The sequence below is a fragment of the Pan troglodytes genome, chromosome 1 (assembly GCF_028858775.2).
Source record: "Pan troglodytes isolate AG18354 chromosome 1, NHGRI_mPanTro3-v2.0_pri, whole genome shotgun sequence".
NCBI lineage: Eukaryota > Metazoa > Chordata > Mammalia > Primates > Hominidae > Pan > Pan troglodytes.
Window position 1 is genome coordinate 221994664 of NC_072398.2, and position 24157 is coordinate 222018820.

Below are 24157 nucleotides of genomic sequence, written 5' to 3' on the forward strand. Positions count from 1 at the left end.
CCTGCAGCACAAACCTCCCCATCTCCTATAAGTCTGGATAGTTGGAAAAAAGAAAAGAAATTACCCAGCAGGTTTCTGTGTACATTTCATTAGCCAAAACTGTATCAATGCCACTTCTAACTGCAAGGGGGCCTGGGGATTCTAGTCTGCAGCATTTAGCCTCAGAGCAGAGAAAAGCAAAGGAGAAGGGGTGGGAATATGGGCTAACCTACAACATTAGCCACAAACACCGCCTAGATATGCTGGCTCCAAGACTGACTTATTGATTTTATTTCTATTTTTTTTCTTTTGAGACGGAGTCTCACTCTTTCTTTCTTTTTTTTTTTTTTTTTTTTGAGACGGAGTCTCGCTCTGTGCCCAGGCTGGAGTGCAGTGGAGAGATCTCGGCTCACTGCAAGCTCCGCCTCCGGGGTTCATGCCATTCTCCTGCCTCAGCCTCCTGAGTAGCTGGGACTACAGGCGCCCGCCAACACGCCCGGCTAACTTTTTATATTTTTATTAGAGATGGGGTTTCACCGTGTTAGCCAGGATGGTCTCGATCTCATGACCTTGTGATCCGCCCGCCTTGGCCTCCCAAAGTGCTGGGATTACAGGCCTGAGCCACTGCGCCCGGCAGAGAGGGAGTCTCACTCTATCGCCCCGGGCTGGAGGGCAGTGGTTCCATCTTGGCTCACTGCAACCTCCGCCTCCCAGGTTCAAGTGATTCTCCTGCCTCAGCCTCCTGAGTAGCTGGGATCACAGGTGCCCATCACCATGCCCAACTAATTTTTTGTATTTTTAGTAGAGATGGGGGTTTCATCATGTTGGCTAGGCTGGTCTTGAGCTCCTGACCTCGTGATTCGCCTGCCTCAGCCTCCCAAAGTGCTGGGATTATAGGTGTGAGCCACCACACCCGCGGTATTTATTTTTTCATTTATTCTTTTTATTTTATTTTATTCTATTTTATTTTTTGAGACAGAATCTCACTCTGTCGCCTAGGCTGGAGTGCAATGGCGCAATCTTGGCTCACTGCAACCTCTGCCTCTTGGGTTCAAGCAACTCTCCTGCCTCAGCCTCCTGAGTAGCTGGGATTACAGGTACCTGCCACCATGCCTGGCTAATTTTTATATATTTTAGAAGAGGTGGAGTTTCACCATGTTGGCCAGGTAGGTCTCGAACTCCCAACCTTAAAAGATCCACCCACCTAAGCTTCCCAAAGTGCTGGAATTACAGGCATGAGCCACCACGCCCAGACTGACTATTTTTTGAGATAGAGTCTTGCTCTGTTGCCTAGGCTGGAGTGCAGTGGTATGATCATGGTTCACTGTAGCCTCAACCTCCTGAGCTCAAGTGATCTTCCTGCCTCAGCCTTCTGAGTAGCTACAACTACAGGCATGTGCCACCATGCCTGACTAATTTTTTGAATTTTTTATAGGGATGGAGTATCCCTGTGTTGCCGGCGGTTGGTCTCAAACTCCTAGGCTCAAGCAACCCTCCAACCTTGGCCTCCCAAAGTGCTGGGATTACAGGTATAAGCCACTGTGTCCAGCTCAAGATTTATATGTCAATTTCTGACCTCTCCCATGAGTTCCAGACTCAAATATAATAAAAGCTAGCAGTCCGGGCATGGTAGCTCACACCTGTAATCCCAGCACTTTGGGAGACCGAGGTGGGTGGATCACCTGAGGTCAGGAGTTCGAGACCAGCCTGGTCAACATGGTGAAACCCCATCTCTACTAAAAATACAAAAGATTGGACAGGTGCAGTGGCTCAAGCCTGTAATCCCAGCACTTTGGGAGGCTGAGGCGGGCAGATCACGAGGTCAGGAGATCAAGACCTTCCTGGCTAACATGGTGAAACCCTGTCTCTACTAAAAATACAAAAAAATTAGCCGGGCGTGGTGGCGGGCACCTGTAGTCCCAGCTACTCGGGAGGCTGAGGCAGGAGAATGCGTGAACCCGGGAGGCGGAGCTTGCAGTGAGCCGAGATCGCGCCATTGCACTCCAGCCTGGGGGACAGAGCAAGACTCCGTCTCAAAAAAAAAAAAAAAAATACAAAAAATACAAAAAATTAGCCAGGCATGGTGGCGGGCACCTGTAATCCCAGCTACGTGGGAGGCTGAGGCAGGAGAATCGCTTGAACCCAGGAGGCAGAGGTTGCAGTGAGCCAAGACCGTGCCATTGCACTCCAGCCTGGGCAACACGAGCCAAACTCTGTCTCAAAAATAATAAAATAAAAAATAAAAGCTAACATTTGGCTGGGTACAGTGGCTCACGTTTGTAATCCCAGCACTTTGGGAGGCTGAGGTGGGTGGATTGCCTGAGGTCAGGAGTTTGAGACAAGCCTGGCTAACATGGTGAAACCCCGTCTCTACTAAAAAAATACAAAAGTTAGTCAGGTGTGGTGGCACACGTCTGTAGTCTCAGCTCCTGGAGAGGCTGAGGCAGGAGAATCACTTGAACCCGGGAGGCAGAGGTTGCAGTGAGCAGAGATCGTACCATTGCACTCCAGCCTGGGAGACGGAGTGATTCTGTTGCAAAAAAAAAAAAAGCTAACATTTGTTGAGTGCTATGTGTATTATTATTTGTTGCAAAATCCTACTTCTCCAATAGTTATTTTATTAACTCCCTTTGACAGAGCTAAAAACTGAGGCATAGAGAGGTTAACTAACTTGCCCGAGGTCATATAGTTGGCAGAGTCTGGATTCAAACCCAGGTAACCTGCCTGCACGTTCAGTGCCACCTCTCGCCTCCTACTTGACGTCTCCACTTGACTATCTTAAAGGCATCTGAAACTTGACGCAGCTAAGCTAGAAAGTGTAAGAACAAAATTTTTTCCAGCTCTCCTTATCTCCATATATTCCATTAGGCCCCTGGATGCTCAAGCTAAGAATCCAGTAGATTTGTGAATTTCCATCTTCTCTGCTGGCCAAAATCCAGTCCCTCAGCAAGTCCTCTTGGTTCTACCATCTTAACCCAAGTCCCCATCATCTCTTGCCAGGACCACTTATAAAAATCTTTCATCTGGACCTGCTGCTTCCCTTCTGAGCCCCTCAAAACAATTCTCCATACGCAGCCCCGGCAAGCTTTTAAGGAATGTAATTCAGATCTTCTCACTCCTTGCTTACAGCCCTTCAGTATTGTCCTATCTTTTTTCTTTTCTTTTTTTTTGAGATGGGGTGTCGTTCTGTTGCCCAGGCTGGAGTGCAGTGGCACAGTCTTGGCTCACTGCAACCTCCACCTCCTGAGTTCAAGCAATTCTGTCTCAGCCTCCCGAGTAGCTGGGACTACAAGCGCATGCCACTACACCCGGCCAATTTTTGTATTTTTAGTAGTGATGAGGTTTCACCGTATCAGTCAGGCTGATCTCGAACTCCTGACCTCAGGTGATCCACCCACCTAGGCCTCCTGAAGTGCTGGGATTACAGGTGCGAGCCACCGCTCCTGGCCTGTCCTATTTTTCTTAAAAGGAAATTTGCACTCACTCTCATGGTTAGGTTCACAACGTCCTTCCTGGTTTGGCTCCTGGCCACTCCTCCACCAGCAGTACATCCTGTCTCCCCCAACTCAGTTCCTCTAATCACATCACACCCTTTCCTTCAGAGTCTTGGTATTTGGTGTCTCCTCTTTCTGAGATGTTTTTCCTCCTAGTTTTTGCCTGGTTAGCTCCTTTGGCTTCCAGCTCAAAAGTCACTATTAGGGGTACAGTCTTTTCTTTTCTTTTTCTTCTTTTTTGAGACCAAGCCTTGCTTTGTTGCCCAGGCTGGAGTGCATTGGTGCGATCTCCACTCACTGCAAGCTCCGCCTCCCGGGTTCACACCATTCTCCTGCCTCAGCCTCCTGAGTAGCTGGGACTACAGGCGCCCGCCACCACGCCCAGCTAATTTTTTGTATTTTTTAGTAGAGACGGGGTTTCACCGTGTTAGCCAGGAAGGTCTCGATCTCCTGACCTTGTGATCCACCCACCTCGGCCTCCCAAAGTGCTGGGATTACAGGGGTGAGCCACCACGCCCGGCCATAGGGGTACAGTCTTTTCTAGTCATGGTCTCCATGGAGAGGAATTGTCCCTAAACACCCCTGGCCTCTGCTCATCCTCTTAGGATTGGAACAACTAGGACTGAAGGAGTGCCTGGGACATGGAACTCTTGCTGCTAAAATTGGAAAAGTCCCTGGTAAACTGGAATGAATGCTTGCTCTCGGGGCAACAGCCACTGAACCATTTTTGTCAACTAGGTAGAGGTAATCTATAAAAAAATTATAATCCTAGGCTGGGCGTGGTGGCACATGCCTGTAATCCCAGCATTTTGGGGCCGAGGAGGGAGGATCGTTTGAGCCCAGGATTTTGAGATCAGCCTGGGCAAGATGGCAACGTCCTGTCTCTACAAAAAATAAAAAACTAGCTGGGTGTGGTGGTATGCACCTGTAGTCCCAGCTACTCGGGAGACTGAGGTGGGACGATCGCTTGAACCTGGGAGGTGGAGGCTGCAGTCAGCCGTGATGGAACCAATGCACTCCAGCCTGAATGACAGACTGAGACCGTCTCAAAAAAAAAAAAAAAATCTAAACCTAAAGTATTTATTTACTTATTTATTTATTTAGAGACAGAGTCTCGCTTTGTCACCCAGGCTGGAGTGGGGTGGCTCAACCTCTGCCTCCCAGGTTCAAGAAATTCTCCTGCCTCAGCCTCTAGAGTAGCTGGGATTACAGGCGTGAGGCACTGTGCTCAGCCCTTTTGTTGCTTTTTTTCCGTCTTATTTTTCAGTTGGTTTAGAATGTGGACAGAAAAGTACTTGGATATCTTCAAGAACTTGAGAGTCATCTTCTCAGAACAGCCTTCCTATATGCTCCTAATACACACTTATTCCACATCACATCTCTGCTTACGTCCTTTATCATTATTATAATCCATAATTATCTTTTTTCTTTTTTATTGACTGCCTTTTCCATGAAGCTTTCCAGGGCAGAGCCCATGTTCATTTCATTCACCACTCCTGTATCTCCAGGGTCTAGCACAGTGCCTGGTAAGTACTCAATAAATGTTTGTTGACTGACTGACTGACTGGCTATGACCTTTTCCAAGGGAGAAATGCCATTTTCATTGAGAAGCCAGAGTGACATCACCTTGCCCATAATGAGCTAGCTGTTGATTCTCATAACTGTAAGACATAGATTCCAGGCTTGGTGCGGTGGCTCACGCCTGTAATCCCAGCACTTTGGGAGGCCGAGTTAGGAAGGTCACTTGAGGTCAAGAGTTCAAGACCAGCCTGGCCAACAGGGTGAAATCCCGTCTCTACTAAAAACAAAAATTAGCCAGGCTTGTAATCCCAGCTACTGGGGAGGCTGAGGCAAGAGAATTGCTTGAACCCAGGAGGCAGAAATTGCAGTGAGCTGAGATCGCACCATTGCACTCCAGCCTGGGTGAAGAGGCAAGACTTTGTCTAAAAAAAAAAAAAAAAAAATTCAGCTGACTAAGAGAACAGGATATGCAGAAATCTTACTTACTTCCCATTCTTAAAATCTCATTGTTCTAAAACTTGGCCTGAAAATGAAAATCACAGAAAAAACTAATAATAGTTTTAACCTTCGTGCTGGTTGGTATGGCTTCTGGCCAGCTTGAGCAAGGGTCATCTATTATGGACAGGATTTAATTTCAGCTGAAGTAGACATAGACTCCACTTGCCATAGGATAAGGAGTAATTTTTTTTTCCTTTACAATTCTAATGTCTTCCTAGACAGAACTCAAGGTTATCTCTGGAAGGAGAAGCATAATTTATTTGGTCAAATTTGAGCCCTTTCTTTCCTTCTGTTTGGTGCTGGCAAAGTAAACCAGAAGATTACAGCCAAGACTGAGGTCCTGAACCTGTGTACAAGCACTGTTCTTCCTAGACAGCAATGGATGGGGATTGCTGAGGGCCACTTTATCATGGAACCTCTCATCTGTTGCTTGATGGAGTCTGATGCTGGTTCAGCAAAGACTGGCATGGACCTTGTGGTGGACTCCACACCATCCATACCTCCCCTCCCTACTGCAAGAATGCAATGCCAATAGGGAGTTTGGTCTGGCTCCTGAAGGTAGACCTGGATTAGTATCAGGCTAAACCAATCCCGGAAACCCTATTAGCTTAGCCAGTGATCAGCTTTAGGGAGAAGCAGGTTTAAATGACTGAATCAGCCAGTGAGATGCGATGAGGAGTTTGAAAGGGCTGTTGGAAAAGATGTTTCTTTGATTTTAACAGAGCCATGGGGAGCCATGAGGAGTCACTCCTGAACATGAACTAGGAAGCCTGGCTACTGGTGACCCTCCTATAACTCAAGGGCACTAGATTTAAGACACTGTGACTGGAAGTGTAGAGGGATGGAAAGAACCCGGGTCCCCGATGACAGTGTCGACTCACAGCACCTACAAACCTACACACCTTCCATTCTGCCCTATGTCTGTACTTCTGAGTATAGATGTCCGTGTTTAGACCACTTTGAGTTGAGCTTCCTGCTACTTGCAATGAAAAAAAATTCTGATACATTTTGAAGCAGGGTATTTCCCTGACCCCTTCATTGGCAGGAACTGGAATGCAGGGGCGCTGGAACTAGCCAGCCACTTTGGCGCTGGCAGGGGCCATTCCACTCACTTGGACCTGCTGTGTTCCACCCCTTATGGGAGGCGGAGCATGCAGGTGAGCGGGTGCAGGAGCTGGGGCAAGTACTTTTGGGCACCTGAAGGAGCAAAACTTTGTGTGGGCCCCGCAGCAGCATCTGGTGAGGGTGCCTGCAACCCCTGAAGCCCCAGAAGGGGTGTTACAATGCCCTTTTAGCTTTGCTGTGGACAGCTTAAGTGTTAACAGCTCAGTGGAGGGTCAGTGTGACAGCCTTTTGCACCCGCACTTGTGGTACCCAAGTTCTTGTCCAGTGTCCAGGAGGAATGAGGTAGCACAAATGAATTGAAGATGGTAAATGCATGGAAATTTATTGCCAATGAAAGTGACTCTCAGTGGGAAGAGGAGCTGAAAAGAGGATGGAGCAAGAAGGTAATCTTCCCCTGGACTCCTCTTCAAAGCTACACCATGAAGCTGTCCCTCTGAAGTCAAGCCACTTCTTTCTGCCGTCCAACCGTAGTCTCCAATATCCAGCTGCTTTTCCTTTCTCTGCTGGCTGAGCTTGGTTTTTTTTTTTAGACTGAGTTTCGCTCTATCACCTAGGCTGGAGTGTAGTGGCGCGATCTTGGCTCAGTGCAACCTCCACCTCCTGGGTTGAAGTGATTCTCGTGCCTCAGCCTCCTGAGTAGCTGGGATTACAGGCGCCCGCCACCATGCCTGGCTAATTTTTGTATTTTTAGTACAGGTGGGGTTTCGCCATGTTGGCCAGGCTGGTCTTGAACTCCTGACCTCAAGTGATCTGCCCGCCCTGGCCTCCAAAAGTGCTAGGGTTACAGGCTACTGTGCCCAGCTGAGCCTGGGATTTTCATGGGCACAGGATGGGGGGTGGGCCATGGGTAGTCATGGAAAAGGCAACTTTCAAGAGGGCAAACAGGGATGTAAACGCTCACTTTGGGCCATAGTATCAGGCTTTTCAGCTCCAGGTGGGGAGCCCTCATTGGGGACCCACCCTCTTCTGCCCAGAATTTCTCTGCCTCCTTTCCTTATCTATATCATAAATAAAATCAAGGTACTTTTGGCTGGGCACAGAGGCTCATGTTTGTAATTCCAGCACTTGGAAGGGCAGAAGTGGGAGAATCACTTGAGGCCAGGAGTTAGAGACCAGCATGACAAAACCCCATCTCTACTAAGAATACAAAAATTAGCTGGGTGTGGTGGCACACGCCTGTGATCCCAGCTACTCAGAAGGCTGAGGCACGAGAATCACTTGAACCTGCGACCGTCTCAAAAAAAAAAAAAATCAAGGTACCCTTTTTTTTTTTTTTTTTTTTTTGAGATGGAGTCTCGCTCTGTCACCCAGGCTGGAGTGCAGTGGCACGATCTTGGCTCACTGTAACCTCTGCCTCCCCAGGTTCAAGCAATTCTCCTGCCTCAGATTCCTGAGTAGCTAGGACCACAAGTGCCTGCCACCATGCCTGGCTAATATTTTTGTACTTTTATTAGAGACGGGGTTTCACCATGTTGGCCAGGCTGGTGTCGAACTCCTGACCTTAGGTGATCCAAATGCCTTGGCCTCCCAAAGTGCTGGGATTACAGGCATGAGTCATCACACCCAGCCAAGGTACCCTTTCTTCTTAAGCAGCTTTCTTATGATTATTTATCCATTTGAGAGCAAAATTATGGTTCAGTTTCGAACATGCTTAAGTTGCTGAAGATATAAATGTTAAATAAAATACTACTTTGGTTGGGTGTGATAGCTCACACCTGTAATCCCCACACTTTGGGAGGCCAAGGCAGGTGGATCATTTGAGGTCAGTTTGAGATCAGCCGGGCCAACATGGAGAAACCCTGTCTCTATTAAAAACACAAAAGTTAGCTGGGCACGGTGGTGTGCGCTTGTAATCCCAGCTACTCGGGAAGCTGAGGCAGGAGAATTTCTTGAACCTGAGAGGTGGAGGTTGCAGTGAGCTAAGATCGTGCCACTGCAATCCAGCCTGGGTGACAGAACAAGACTCTGTCTCAAAAAAAACAACCACCACCAAAAAAACCATACTTCATGCTAGACCAGCTTATGAAGTGGGAAATAAGTAAGTAAATAAAAATTTTGAAAATCACTTTATGAATACTATTGTCTCAACAAAAGTGTGGCTGGAGACTTGGGTCTTCTGCTTTGGTGACATTGATACTTTTAGCTGCACTATTTCATTTTTTTTGAAACAGGGTCTCAGCTACACAGGCTGGAGTGCAGTGGGGTAATCACAGCTCACTACGCCTCCAGATCCCAGGCTCAAGCAATCTTCTCACCTCAGCCTCCCAAGTAGCTCAGACTACATGCACAAGCTACCATGCCTGGCTAATTTTATTTTAATTAATTAATTAATTTATTTATTTATTTATTTTGAGACGGAGTCTTGCTCTGTCACCCAGGCTGTAGTGCAGTGGCACAATCTCGGCTCACTGAAAGCTCTGCCTCCCGGGTTCACGCCATTCTCCTACCTCAGCCTCCCAAGTAGCTGGGACTATAGGCACCCGCCACCTACGCCCAGATAATTTTTTGTATTTTTAGTGAGACGGGGTTCCACCGTGTTAGCCAGGATGGTCTTGATCTCCTGACCTTGTGATCTGCCCTCCTCGGCCTCCCAAAGTGCTGGAATTACAGGTGTGAGCCACTGCGCCCTGCTGCCTGGCTAATTTTTAAAAAAATTTTTGTAGACACAGGGTCTCACTCTGTTGCTCATGCTGGGCTCAAGTGCTCCTCCTGTCTTGGCCTCCAAAGTGCTGGGATTACAGGTGTGAGCCACCGCACTGGACTTAGTACACTTGTTTTGTTTTTGTTTGTTGAGAGGGAGTTTTTGCTCTTGTTGCCCAGGCTGGAATGCAGTGTCATGATCAGGGCTCACTGCAACCTCTGCCTCCTGGGTTCAAGCAATTCTCCTGCCTCAGCCTCCCAAGTAGCTGGAATTACAGGCGCCTGACACCACGCCCGTATAATTTTTTGTATTTTTAGTAGAGACGGGGTTTCACCATGTTGGCCAGGCTGGTCTTGAACTCCTGACCTCAGGTGATCCACCCACCTTGGCCTCCCAAAGTGCTGGGATTACAGGTGTGAGCCACTATGCCCAGGCTGAGCCACCATTCCCAGCCCTGTTTTGTTTTTTGAGACAGGGTCTGGCTCTGTCACCCAGGCTGGAGTGCAATGGCGCAATCTCAGCTCACTGTAACCTCCGCCTCCTGTGCTCAAACCATCCTCTCACCTCAGCCTCCTGAGTAGCTGGGACTACAGGCGCACACCACCACACCCAGCTAATTTTTGTATTTTTGGTAGAGACAGGGTTTTGCCATGTTGCCCAGGCTAGTCTAGAATTCCTGGGCTCAAACAATCTGCTGCCTCTGATTCCCAAATTTCTAAGATTACAGGCGTGAGCCACTGTGCCCAGCCAGTACATGTTTTTTATTTATTTGTTTGTTTTTCTAAAGATAGGATCTTGCTATGTTACGCAGGCTGTTCTTGAACTCCTGGGCTCAAGCAATCCTTCCACCTTGGCCTTCCAAAGTGCTGGGATTACAGATGTGAGCCACCAAGCCTGGCTGAGCCACCACGCCGGCGCTGATATACTTGTATTAATGTACAAATTGGACTCTAGCATTCCTCACACTGAAGTATTTATGGGTAAAATTACACATTTGGGATTTGCTTTAAAAGACTCCAGCAAAACAAAACAGGTGTAGATGAAGATTGGCAAAATGTTATGCTTGAAGTTGATGGGTACGTAGGGGTTCATTATACTATTACCACTAATTTTGTGTGTTTGCTATTTTCCCTAATGTTTTACAATGTAATTGTCAGGTTATCCATTGTTTTGGAAAAATTTATTGGGCAGCTTAACTTGATTTGGGAAACACTGTCCACGGCAAGTCATTTAGACTTGATAAGACACGTGAGGGAGAAATGGATCTGAATTCCAGTTCTGAAACCGAGGTGACAGTTTCATTAAAGGATAGCAAGGGGACAGTGATCATCCCTGCAGAGTCAAAACAGAGAATAATGGGACCAGGCACCACTATGACAGGTCAAAAACCCTATCTGGGCAGAGCGTGATGGCTCACACCTGTAATTCCAGCACTTTGGGAGGCCGAGGTGGGCGGATCATTTGAGGCCGGCTTTGCCATCACGGTGAAACCCTGTCTCTACTGAATATACAAAAATTAGCCAGGCGTGGTAACACACGCCTGTAATCCCAGCTCCTTGGGAGGCTGAAGCAGGAGAATTGCTTGAACCCAGGAGGCAGAGGTTGCAGTGAGCCGAGACTGTGCCACTGCACTCCAGCCTGGGCGACACAGCAAAACTGTCTCAGAAGCAAACACACACACACATACACACACACACAAACACAAAAGTTAATTATGGCCCATATCACCTTCTCCCTCGGATTCCACTGTTCTAGTTCCAAGGAATTGCTAACACTGGGCAAGTTCAGCCTAGTCCTTCCGTGAGGACTGAATACGTCGGACTCATCTCCATCAGACTACCACAAACTGTTGTTGAAAGCTTTATTTGTCCTCACTTAGGGTAAATGAAAAATTTCAAGATTTGACTACAACTTCATTCTTTAAAAAGTAATATTTTACAGAAAGAGAGATTAGGGGTACTGGCTCTGAAGGCAAAGCTTAGATTCAAGCTCAGCTCACCATTTATACCAGTCCCCTGATTTTGCCGTTTCCTTATGATATAAGGCACTCAGGAGCACAAGCCAAGCACACAGTAAGTGTTCAGGAAGTGCTGACATTATGAAGTTCAAACAGCACCACTGGTAAACGAAGTTCAGATTTCAGAGGTGGAGACTGTGTACGCAGCCTCACAGCTGAGTGGATGCCGTGGTGAAATGTTTAGATCATAGGCCTTTGAGAAAAATTATGAGAATGTTAGAGGAATGGGCCTCCCTTGGCACCCAGAAATAAACGTTAAAGGAGGCTATTTCATCATATAACAACTTCTGGACTTCTAGAAAAGTGAAAAGAGAGGCTTGGTAAGGAAGATGAAAGCCCTCCCACCACCCTGCATGCTGACCTAGGGCATCCTTCCTTCTACTCTGTTGTTAGATCCTCATGATGGCCAAAAAAAAGCATTCTTTAACCTAAACCATCCCCATGGCTCAATCTCTACCCCTTCATCACCAAGGAAAAGCCACTTCTCTTATCTGAAAGGCCTGCTGTTCACATAGGCAAACACTACCACAAAGGCTCTCCATCATCCGAATGAAGATGCCAATCAAGGACTTTTACTGCAGGTTTGTTTGCCACTTTCAAATTACACAATGTAAGGGGTAAAGGGTACAACACATAAAACCCCCAGCATCAAACAAACAAGCCAAACAAAACACCAGCATCACACATTTCCTCTAAATTGACAGTACAAAAGCAAATTATGGAAATGATGCAGGAGGGAATAAACAATGGCATATTTTCTTCACATCAGTCATTAATATTTATTCCCCTGTGAAATTCATTGTTCTAACTTCCATTATTCAAAGTGGAAGTTCTGTCCTTGAGGACACCCAAAATTATGCTATTACGTGGCAGCATCAACAGCATCCTCGGCGTTAGGAGAAAAAGCCAAGCTTGTTCTCTGTACAAAGCTTGTTCTTTGTACAAAGTTGTTGCTCCATAAATAGTGCAACAATAGGATCAGGCTGGGTGCAGTGGCTCATGCCTGTAATCCCAGCACTTTGGAAGGCCGAGGTGGGCAGATCACCTGAGGTCAGGAGTTCAAGACCAGCCTGTCTAACATGGCGAAACCCCATCTCTACTAAAAATACAAAATTAGCCGGACATGGTAGTGGGTGCCTGTAATCCCAGCTACTCAGCAGGCTGAGGCAGGAGAATTGCTTGAACCCGGGAGGCGGAGGTTGCAGTGAGCGGAGATCGCACCACTGCACTCCAGGCTGGGAGACAGAGTGAGACTCCATCTCAAAAACAAAAAACAATAGGATCATTGTACCCTTACCAGGGCTCCTGCAAGGGTCCCCACATGCCTTGTCCAGTGAGGTCCTGAGGTCAGTAGTCACAGCTGAGCAGGGCACAGGCACTTCTGAGTAGGAAGGCACGACAGTATGAGAGAAGTTTCCAGCACTGGAACCTTTCTGCAGTTTACGTGACACTTCAGATGAACTAGGTGTGGTTTCCCAGAGGAAGTCCAAATTCAGTTCTGATAGCTTCATCTTGCTCTATCATTACTTTTCAGGACTCCTTCAACTCTTAAACTCCAAGAAGCTAAGGAGGAGAAAATGACCCTCATCTGTATGATTTGAGGCTCCAGCCTTTCACTAACTTGGCAGATGGATCCTGAAACCTGCTAGCTGTCAGGCTTTTTTTTTTTTTGAGATGGAGTCTCGCTCTGTCACCCAGGCTGGAGTGCAATGGCACGATCTTGGCTTACTGCAACCTCTGCCTCCCAGGTTCAAGCGATTCTCCTGCCTCAGCCTCCCAAGTAGCTGGGACTACAGGAGCCCACCACCATGCTCAGCTAATTTTTTGTATTCTTAGTAGAGATGGGGTTTCACCATATTGGCCAGGCTGGTCTTGAACTCTTGACCTCACGTGATCCACCCACTTAGGCCTCCCAAAGTGCTGGGATTACAGGTGTGAGCCACCACACCCGGTCTTTTTTTTTTTTTCTTTTTGAGATGGAGTTTTGCTTTTTTGCCCAGGCTGGAGTGCAGTGGCACAACCTTGGCTCTCTGGAACCTGTGCCTCCCGGGTTCAAGCGATTCTCCTGCCTCAGCCTCCCAAGTAGCTGGGATTACAGTTACGTGGCACCATGCCCGGCTAATTTTTTGTATTTTTAGTAGAGACTCCATCTCAAAAACAAATAAACAAACAAAAACTTATTTTAGCTTACCATTGATTTTTACTAAATTTTTTTTTTTTTTTTTGAGACAGAGTCTTGCTCTGTCGCCAGGCTGGAGTGCAATGGTGCAATCTTGGCTCACTGCGACCTCCACCACCTGGGGTCAAGCGATTCTCCTGCCTCAGCCTCCCAAGTAGCTGGGACTACAGGCACGTGCCACCACACACAGCTAATTTTTGTATTTTTAGTAGAGATGGGGTTTCACCATATTGGCCAGGATGGTCTCGATCTCTTGACCCCGTGATCCACCTGCCTCAGCCTCCCAAAGTGCTGGGATTACAGGCGTGAGCCACTGTGCCCAGACGATTTTTACTAAACTTTTAAGCTTTAGTTTAGGCAACAGATCACAACTTCTTTCCCCAGTTATTAACTCCCAGATTGTTTCAGATCCCCAAATGGGAAGTCCGAAATATCATGCTGTAGAATTCCTATGTCTTAGCTTCTTCAGTGTTTCTCTGCAAAGGGGCCAGGATGACCCCAGCATTCCTGTCTTCACTCTCAGAGCTGTACAAATTATGCTTTTCAATGTATTCTTGGACAAGATCTGGTACCAAGTAGCGAATGCTCTGGCCCCTTCTGAGGGCTCTCCGGATTTTTGTGGATGAGATGTCATTAGCGATCCATTCATTCACCACGTGAATGTTGCTCCGGTGTTTCCACAGCACATCCGATTCATAGATAAACTTCTGAGCATCATTTCCAGCCCGAGTAACACATATGAGCCCATAGTTGGCCACGATTTGGGTGATGTCTTCACTCTTCCACAAATTGGGAACAGCAAAGGACTCCAATAAATCTGCCCCACACAGCAGCTTGACCTTTGGCACAGCTGGGAAGAATAAAACAGAGCTTTGGGGTATGCTTTTTCTTCCCCTCTACCTCCTCCAAGTGGAAAGGGGTTTACTTTTCTAATAACCCACTGTATCAAAATGAAGATACGTATGTGCTTTTCAAGGATGAGGGCTTAGGCCGAGTGCGGTGGCTCTAGCCTGTAATCCCAGCACTCTGGGAGGCCGAGGCGGGTAGATCACTTGAGGTCAGGGGTTTGAGACCAGCCTGACCAACATGGTGAAATACCGTTTCTACTAAAAATACAAAATTAGCTGGGTGTGGTGGCGCACGCCTGTAACCCCAGATACTTGAGAGGCTGAGGCAGGAGAATCACTTGAACTCGGGAGGCAGAGGTTGCAGTAAGCCGAGATCGTGCCATCACACTCCAGCCTGGGCAACAAGAGCAAAACTCTGTCTCGAAAAAAAAAAAAGAATGACAGTTCACAGTTTTTATGAGCTTTTATTTTATGAGAATCAGATTCCCAAAAGAGACCCAGGACACCTCAAAGATTAGAGACCACTGCAGGAAAAATAAGCTCCAAGTGCCTTTTATTCTCCTTCACTTCATGCAACTAACAAGGGGCATTTTCCAGACACCCACAAGTATGCAATATAAAATGAAAATAAAGGCCAGGCATAGTGGCTGACACCTGTAATCCTAACACTTTGGGAGGCCAAGGCAGGAGGACTGCTTGGGGCCAGGAGTTCAAGACCAACCTGGCCAACATAGTGAGACCCCATCTCTAAAAAACAAAAAAAAATAAGGCCCAGGCGCTGTGGCTCACGCCTGTAATCCCAGCACTTTGGGAGAACGAGGTGGGCGGATCATGAGGTCAGGAGATCAAGACCATCCTGGCTAACATGGTGCAACCCCGTCTCTACTAAAAATACAAACAAATTAGACAGGCGTGGTGGCAGGCACCTGTAGTCCCAGCTGCTCAGGAGGCTGAGGCAGGAGAATGGCATGAACCCAGGAGGCAGAGCTTGCAGTGAGCTGAGATCATGCCACTGCACTCCAGCCTGGGTGATAGAGCGAGTCTCCATCTAAAAAAAAAAAAAAATACACAGGGGTTTGCTCAGCTACAGAATCTTATCAACTCTAGTCCGTGGGTCCTGCTAAAACATACAAACCTTTTGTTTTTGGCTCTAGGGATTTCTTTTGACTAGAATCTTGTGTTTCAGTCCACTTCCTCTTCCTTCCAGGCCTTTCTAGAGTAGGTGAGTTCTGCTGGTGATCACAGTCACTAGCCTCCAATTTCTCTTGATGGTGTCTATAAAACAACAAAACAATAGAATATTTCTCTTTCTCACATGCTCCATTAGAATATATCATTAACATTATTTATAGCTGGGCACAGTGGCTCACACCTGTAATCCCAGCACTTTGGGAGGCCGAGGTGGGCGGATCATGAGGTCAGAAGATCGAGACCATCCTGGCTAACATGGTCAAACCCTGTCTCTACTAAAAATACAAAAAATTAGCCGGGTGTGGTGGCATGCACCTGTAATCCCAGCTACTCGGGAGGCTGAGGCAGGAGAATCACTTGAACCTGGGAGGCAGAGGTTGCAGTGAGCCAAGACCGCACCACTGCACTCCAACCTGGGCGACAGAGTGAGACTCCGTCTCAAAAAAATAAAAAAAAGAATATCATTAACATTATTTATTTATTTATTATTTTGAGATGGTGTCTTGCTCTGACACCCAGGCTGGAGTGCAGTGTGTGATCTCAGCTCACTGTAACCTCTGGCTCCTGGGTTCAAACAATTCTCTTGCCTCAGCCTCCCGAGCAGCTGGGATTACAGGGGCGCACCACCACACTCAGCCAATTTTTTTTGTATTTTTAGTAGTGATGGGGTTTCATCATGTTGGCCAGGCTGGTCTTGAACTTCTGACCTCAAGCGATCTGCCCGCCTTAGCCTCCCAAAGTGCTGGGATTATAGGTGCCTGGCCAACATTATTTATCATATGCCACACATTACACTGAATCCTTTACATGGATTATCTGATTAAGTCTTCTCAACATAAGATGACTGTTGTGGAAGACTAAAAAAAATTAAAAATCTTCTCGACCGGGCGTGGTGGCTCACACCTGTAATCCCAGCACTTTGGGAGGCCAAGGCGGGTGGAACACCTGAGGTCAGGAGTTCGAGACACAGCCTGACCAACATGGAGAAACCCTGTCTCTGCTAAAAATAGAAAATTAGCTGGGTGTGGTGGCAAATGCCTATAATCCCAGCTACTCGGGAGGCTGAGGCAGGAGAATCGCTTGAACCCAGGAGGTGGAGGTTGCAGTGAGCCATGATTGCGCCATTGCACTCCAGCCTGGGCAACAAGAGCAAAACTCCGCCTCAAAAGAAAAAAAAATCTTCTCAACATCCTATATCATAAATATTATTATCTCCGTAAGGGAAGGAGAAAGGACGCTTACAGTTGCTACTCCAGCTCCTAGCAGAGTCTATGAGGAGGCATTCAATAACAATTTTTTTTTTTTTTTTTTTTTTTTTTTTGAGATGGAGTCTCACTCTGTCGCCCAGGCTGGAGTGCAGTGGCACGATCTCAGCTCACTGCAACCTCCGTCTCCCAGGTTCACGCCATTCTCCTGCTTCAGCCTCCCGAGTAGCTGGGACTACAGGCGCCCACCACCACGCCCGGCTAATTTTTTCTGTATTTTTAGTAGAGACAGGGTTTCACCATGTTAGCCATGATGGTCTCGATCTCCTGACCTTGTGATCTGCCTGCCTAGGCCTCCCAAAGTGCTGGGATTACAGGCGTGAGCCACTGCGCCCAGCCTCAATAACAATTTGATTGAGTGAATGTTTTGGGGTTTTTTTGGTTTGTTTTTCAGAGACACAGGCTCACTCTATTGCCCAGGATGGAGCACAGTGGCACAATCATAGCTCGCTGCAACCAAAACTCCTGGGCTCAAGTGATCCTACCGCCTCAGCCTCCCAAATAGCTGCGACTACAGGCACGTGCCACCATGTTCAGCTAACTTTAGTTTTTTTGAGAGATGAGGTCTCACTATGTTGCCCACACTGGTCTTGAACTCCTGGCCTCAAGCAATCCTCCTGCCTCAGACTCCCAAAGTGCTGGGATTATAGATGTGAGCCACCATGACCAGCCTGAACATTTTGGTTATTACAAAGCGGCTATATTACTGCCACCTTGCAGCTAGTTTCACTGAAAATACTTCTGGTTTTAATGTGCTGCTCATCTCTCATATCAGAATTGTTTATTACCCCATTGAGAGAGGACACTGACTAATTTGCCTAAGGTCATTTAACTTAAAAGTATTAATAGCAGAGCCAGGACTTGAACCCCAGCAGTCTGGTCCAGAGCCCACACTCTTGACCATGGAAGAGTGTGGCTTAATCTTGTGACAAAGAACCAGAACGCCAAGGAGAAGGTCCTAGAGCGGCAAGGGCCTGAGGCCTTAAAGGAAGGGGCCCTAAGCAGGATTTGTGTATAGCTCTATTCTGGGCTGGCAGCAGGGTGCCCACTGTTTTCAAACTGTGCAATGTTACCCAAATAACATCAACTACACTTGTGGGATCCAACTGTGGGCCTTTATTCCCCTACATCCCAACCCTTCTGAGCAGCTGAGTTGACTATTTAATGGGCAATAAGGTTACTATAAAGCCAGAGGGTCGGGTAGGGCTGTGGCCCAGGAACTTGCTCCCTCATGGGAGAATTTTTTGCCATCAAGCAGTGGAGACTCTTCTCCCTGCCAAGTCTGAAAAGGAAGTCCTCTTGAGAGATCACTGTGTGAGATACTTCCTACTGACTCAGTGCCCAATCCTGCCCAACACAGTTCCCAGAGGTCCTTGCAGCAGGTTGTGGACTTGACTGCGATTTCTGCTAATGAGATTCTCTCCTGAGAGATTTGGAAGGCAGAAGGAGGACAGAGGCCATCATCCTGGGACTGTGGAGCCTGACAAGTAATCTTTTTTTTTGAGACGGAGTCTCACTCTGTCACCCAGGCTGGAGTGCAGTGGCGCAATCTCGGCTCACTGCAACCTCCACCTCCCGGGTTCAAGGGATTCTCCCACCTCAGCCTCCCAAGTAGCTGGGACTATAGGCATGTGCCACCACGCCTGGCTAATTTTTGTATTTTTAGTAGAGACGGGGTTTGCCATGTTGGCCAGGGTGGTCTCGAACTCCTGACCTCAGGTGATCCACCCACCTCGGCCTCCCAAAGTGCTGGGATTACAGGTGTGAGCCACCATGCCCGGCCTGATCCTATTATTGCGCTATTTATAGCCAGTAATCCTTTCTAGTGTGGGTGTGGTGGCTGGATGCTGGAGTCCACTGTCCGTCACCAACTTCAGGAGACTGAGACAGTTCAATAGCAGCAGAAGCGGAATTGGTTTGTTGAACTCTGACGGCAACATCGGAGGAGTGACCCTGACTTCCACTTCTCCAGCCCTTTTACTTTTTTTTGTTGTTGTTTTTTGAGACAGTCTCATTCTGCTGCCCAGGCTGGAGTGCAGTGGCACAATTTCAGTTCACCGCAACCTCTGCCTCCCAGGCTCAGGCAATTCTCCTGCCTCAGCCTCCCTAGTAGCTGGGATTACAGGCATGGGCCCAGCTAATTTTGTATTTTTAGTAGAGACAGGGTTTCACCATGTTGGCCAGGCTTGTCTTGAACTACTGGACTCAGGTGATCTGCCGGCCTCAGCCTCCCAAAGTGCTGGGATTATAGTCATGAGCTACCACGCCCGGCCTCAGCACTTTTAAGTACTTTTTGCCTAAGTACTTAAATCTCTTTCCACTTAAAATATCCAGAGTGGTTTCTATTTCCTAGTCTGAACCCTAAATGATACAGTCAGTCACTGGAAAGTTCAGAACTCTAAGAACAGATACTAAACAGAAAGGCTTTTCAGAAAGCCCTTTCATTTTAAACTCAAGATAACAACAGGCCAGGCATGGTAGCTCACATTTGTAATCCCAGCACTTTGGGAGGCCTAGGTGGGAGGATTGCTTGAGGCCAGGAGTTTGAGATCAGCATAGGCAACATAGCGAGGCCCCATCTCCAACAAAAAAAAGAAAATAAAGTTTAAAAAAATCAAAATAACATTAAGAGATAATTAGGTGTCAGCCAGGTGCGGTGGCTCACCTCTGTAATCCCCGCACTTTGGGAGGCCCGAGATGGACAGATCACCTGAGGTCAGGAGTTCAAGACCAGCCTGGCCAACAGGGTGAAACCCCAGCTCTACTAAAAATACAAAAATTAGCCAGGCGTGGTGGCAGGCGCCTGTAATCCCAGCTACTCGGGAGGCTGAGGCAGGGGAACGGCTTGAACCCGGGAGGCAGAGGTTGCAGTGAGCTAAGATCATGCCATTGCGCTCCAGCTTGGGCAACAAGAGTGAACCTCTATCTCAAAAAAAAAAAAAAAGAAAAGAAAAGAAATAATTAGGTGTTGGGAGGCTGAGACAGGTGGATCACCTGAGGTCAGAAGTTCAAAACCAGCCTGGCCAACAAGGTAGAACCCCATCTCTACTAAAAATACAAAAACATTAGCGGGGCGTGGTGGCAGTCACCTGTAGTCCCAGCTACTTGGGAGGCTGAGGCAGGAGAATTGCTTGAACCCAGGAGGCAGAGGTCGCAGTGAGCCGAGAATGCACCACTGCACTCCAGCCTGGGTGACAGAGCGAGACTCCGTCTCAAAAAGAAAAAAAAAAAAGAGAAATAATTAGATGTCACTTACTCTGGTTTTTGAACCCTTAACTAGAACTGCTTCAAAGGTATGGGCACAGAGATCTGTGACTCCCCCCCCACATGCTGTCATGGAAGCAGCACACGAATCAGGCCTGTCCATGATCAAGCAGCACTGGATGCTTCTCTTCCTTAAATTATCTGCCTGTCTCTTTTATACTTAGGAAGACTGATGATAATAACATCTTCTTGCAATTTTCCCTTTCTCATTTGGGGCACAGACAGCCCAGGCAGGCTTCCTCTATTTTCTAACAGTGGTATCACATAGTAGCAAGCAAGCAAACATCTTTTTTTTTTTTTTTTTTTGAGATGGAGTCTCGCTCTGTCACCCAGGCTGGAGTGCAGTGGCACAATCTTGGCTCACTGCAACCTCCATCCCTGGGGTTCAAGTGTATCTCCTGCCTCAGCCTCCCAAGTAGCTGGGATTACAGGCATGCGCCACCATGCCCGGCTAATTTTTGTATTTTTAGTAGAGACGGGTTTTCACCATGTTGGCCAGGCTGGTCTCGAACTCCTGACCTCAGCTGATCCACCCACCTCAGCCTCCCAAAGTGCTGGCATTACAGGCGTGAGCCACCGCGCCTGGCCGCAAACAACTTAAAACATAATGAAAGACACAGAGGGGCTAAGGAAGACCCATCCTTTGGTGCTGTGCTCTACAGTCTTGTAGTAACCTTCCACAGGAATGGCTTACAACACACGTGACAGTTTTGCAAATCTGTATGTTCACAGATGTAAGCAACATTGAAACATGGTAAAAACATAAGCCGCTTAGCCATTTACACAGAACTGACAAAGTTGATTACACCATAAATACCTTAGCACCTTCAGAGTCTCTTTCCACTCCTTCTGAAGACTTTCCCATGTATCAACTTCCACCCATTTAGAATTCTTGGTAGCAAGTTCTGCCATGATGACCCGGTGATAGGCAGGAATGAGTCCTTTCTTCTTGTAGGCATCACCAACAGGAGAGATGATGCCTTTGACAACTGTGTACCTTCCTAGATAAAAAGTTAGGTTTCACACTAGGTATAACAAATTAGACTTTATGCACAGGAAATATTACGATCAATATTATTTGTTTTGTTTTGTTTTTTGAGACAGAGTCTTGCTCTGTTCCCCAGGCTGCACTGGAGTGATCTCGGCTCACTGCAACCTCCGCCTCCTGGGTTGAAGCGATTCTCCTGAGTCAGACTCCTGAGTAGCTGGGATTACGGGCACATGCCACCATGCTGGTTAATTTTTATATTTTTAGTAGAGATGGGGTTTTTACCATGTTAGCCAAGCTGGTCTCCAACTCCTGACCTCAAGTGATCTGCCTGCCTCAGCCTCCCAAAGTGCTGGGACTACAGGCATGAGTCACCACACCTGGCCAATACTGTTTTATAATCACAGATTCTCTTTCTTTAGGGATTCCAGCTTATTAGCTGATTGATCAATTAACTGACTGAAATTATGGTAAAATATACCCAAGCGTACAGTTCTATGATATTAACTGCAAACATGCTGTTGTGCAACCATCGCTATCTCCAGAATTTTCTCATCTTCCCCAACTGACACTCTGTACTTCACCTCATTCCCCTATACAGTTAAATTTCTATTGATATTGCCAAATTACTTTGTAAAAAGCCTTAATTTGTATTGTCCACCTAGATGTATGCAAAAGCCCATTTCTCAATGTCATAGGCAAATAGTGAGCTTTAGCATCCATCCATCCATCTATCTATCAGCATATTATATGATCATTTACGTAACAAAAAAATCGAGGCCAGGTGTGGTGGCTCACACCTGTAATCCCAGTGTTTTGGGAGACCAAGGCAGGAGAATCACTTGAGCCCAGGAGCTCAACACCAACATGGGCAAAACAGTGGGACCCAGTTTCTACAAAAAATTAAAAAATTAGGCCAGGCGCGGTGGCTCACTCCTGTAATCCCAGCACTTTGGGAGTTCGAGGCGGGTGGATCACGAGGTCAGGAGATCAAGACCATCCTGGCTAACACGGTGAAACCCTGTCTCTACTAAAAATACAAAAAATTAGCCAGGCGTGGTGGCGGGCGCCTGTAATCCCAGCTACTCGGGAGGCTGAGGCAGGAGAATGGCGTGAGCCTGGGAGGCGGAGTTTGCAGTGAGCTGAGATCATGCCACTGCACTCCAGCCTGAGCGACAGAGCAAGACTCTGTCTCCAAAAAAAAAAAAAAAATAGCCAGATGTGGTGGCATGCCTGTAGTCACAGCTACTCAGGAGCCTGAGGCAGGCAGCTCACTTGAGTCCGGGAGGTAAAGGCTGCAGTTAGCTGTGATCATGCCACTGTACTCCAGCCTGCCCAGCCAGGGTGACAGAGTGAGAACCATTTCCACAAAAAAAAAAAAAAAAAAAATCTGTGTATACACACAAATGTTTGCATATAAATTCATACAAAGAAGAGTGGAAGGATACACATGAAACTGTTATGGTTATGCTATGTTATGGTGGCTCATGCCTATAATTCCAGCACTTTGGGAGGCCGACATGGGAGGATCACTTGAGAACAGGAGTTCAAGAGCAGCCTGGTCAACATGGTGAAACCCCATTTCTACTAAAAATACAAAAATAGGCCGGGCATGGTGCTGTGTGCCTGTAATCCCAGTTACTGGGGAGGCTGAGGCAAAAGAATCGCTTGAATCCAGGAGGTGGAGGTTGCAGTGAGCCAAGACCATGCCACTGCACTCCAGCCTGGGCGACAGAGCGAGACACTGTAGAGTCAAGGTTTTGCCACATTGGCCAGGCTGATCTCAAACTCCTGACCTCAGGTAATCTGCCCCTTCTGCCTCTCGAAGTGCTGGGATTACAGGTGTGTGCCACCACGCCCAGCCTATTCATGCTTTTTTTTTTTTTTTTTTGAGATGGAGTCTCGCTCTGTCACCCAGGCTGGAGTGCAGTGGTGACATCTTGGCTCACTGCAAGCTCCGCCTCCCAGGTTCACGCCATCCTCCTGCCTCAGCCTCCCAAGTAGCTGGGACTACAGGCACCCGCCACCAAGCCCGGCTAATTTTTTTGTATTTTTAGTAGAGACGGGGTTTCACCGTGTTAGCCAGGATGGTCTTAATCTCCTGACCTTGTGATCTGCCTGCCTTGGCCTCCCAAAGTGCTGGGATTCCAGGCGTAAGCCACCACGCCCAGCCTCATGCATTGTTTATGAAAACTTTTAGCCGGGTATGGTAGCTCATGCCTGTGATCCCAGCACTTTGGGAAGCCTGAGGTTGGGAGTTTGAGACCAGCCTGACCAACATGGAGAAACCCCGTCGCTACTAAAAATACAAAAAATTAGCCGGGCGTGGTGGCACATTCCTGTAATCCCAGCTACTCAGGAGGGTGAGGCAGGAGAATTGCTTGAACCCAGGAGGTGGAGGTTGCAGTGAGCCGAGATCGCGCCACTGCACTCCAGCCTGGGCAACAAGAGTGAAGTCCATCTCAAAAAAAAGAAAGAAAGAAAGAAAAAAGAAAACTTTTAAAAAGCTGTGCCTGATCCTAGAGGTTTTATGTATGCTAAAGTACAAGCTTTCGCTTTTTGCCTTAAGTAATGGGAAACTCCTAAAGAAGATTAAGCACAGGCATGACAGAATCAAATTCCTTTTTTTGGGGAGGGGTGGTCAGGGTCTTGCTCTGATGTCCAGGCTGGTGGGCAAAGGTGCAATCATGGCTCACGGTAGCCTAGACCTCCCGGGCTCAAGCAATCCTCCTACTTCAGTCTCCTGAGTAGCTGGGACCACAGGCACATGCCACCATACCTGGCTAATGTTTACAATTTTTTTTGTAGAGATGAGGTCTCTCTCTGTTTCCCAGGTTGGTCTCAAACTCCTGGCCTCAGGTGATCCTCCCACCTCGGCCTCCCAAAGCACTGGGATTACAGATGTGAGCCACTGTACCTGGCTGTATTTTCTATTCTACAGGCCATAGCCAGATGCTCAATTCTTCCCTCATACTTCACCCTCTTTTTTGGCTAAGAATTCACTGTACAAGGGAGCAGGACAGCATGTTTGTGCCCAGTCGATGAAATGTGTATTCTGAAACAGACCCAGTCATGCCGGTTCTCTGGTCTTTTTTTTTTTTTTTTTTTTTTTTGAGATGGTGTCTCGCTCTGTCTCCAGGCTGGAGT

General features: G+C 47.4%; 1 protein-coding gene across 7 annotated transcripts in view; it reads right to left on the bottom strand.

The window, feature by feature from the left end:
• Nucleotides 1-6913: 6913 nt before the first annotated feature.
• Nucleotides 6914-24157, bottom strand: part of NMNAT1 (nicotinamide nucleotide adenylyltransferase 1) — a 47123-nt gene continuing 29879 nt past the window's right edge. For 4 of the 7 annotated variants that reach the window (XM_016953779.4, XM_016953770.4, XM_054662651.2 and 1 more), the window contains 3 exons: nucleotides 20840-21023; nucleotides 15438-15577; nucleotides 6914-14304 (listed from right to left, as the gene is read on the bottom strand). In XM_016953779.4, the coding sequence (XP_016809268.1) occupies nucleotides 13904-14304; nucleotides 15438-15577; nucleotides 20840-21023 (725 nt within the window). In that variant the 3' untranslated portion in view covers nucleotides 6914-13903. Of the gene's footprint in view, nucleotides 14305-14746; nucleotides 15351-15437; nucleotides 15578-20839; nucleotides 21024-24157 lie in introns of those variants that run through there. The other 3 variants (XM_016953799.4, XM_063805073.1, XR_010155026.1) reach the window with 2 other exon arrangements.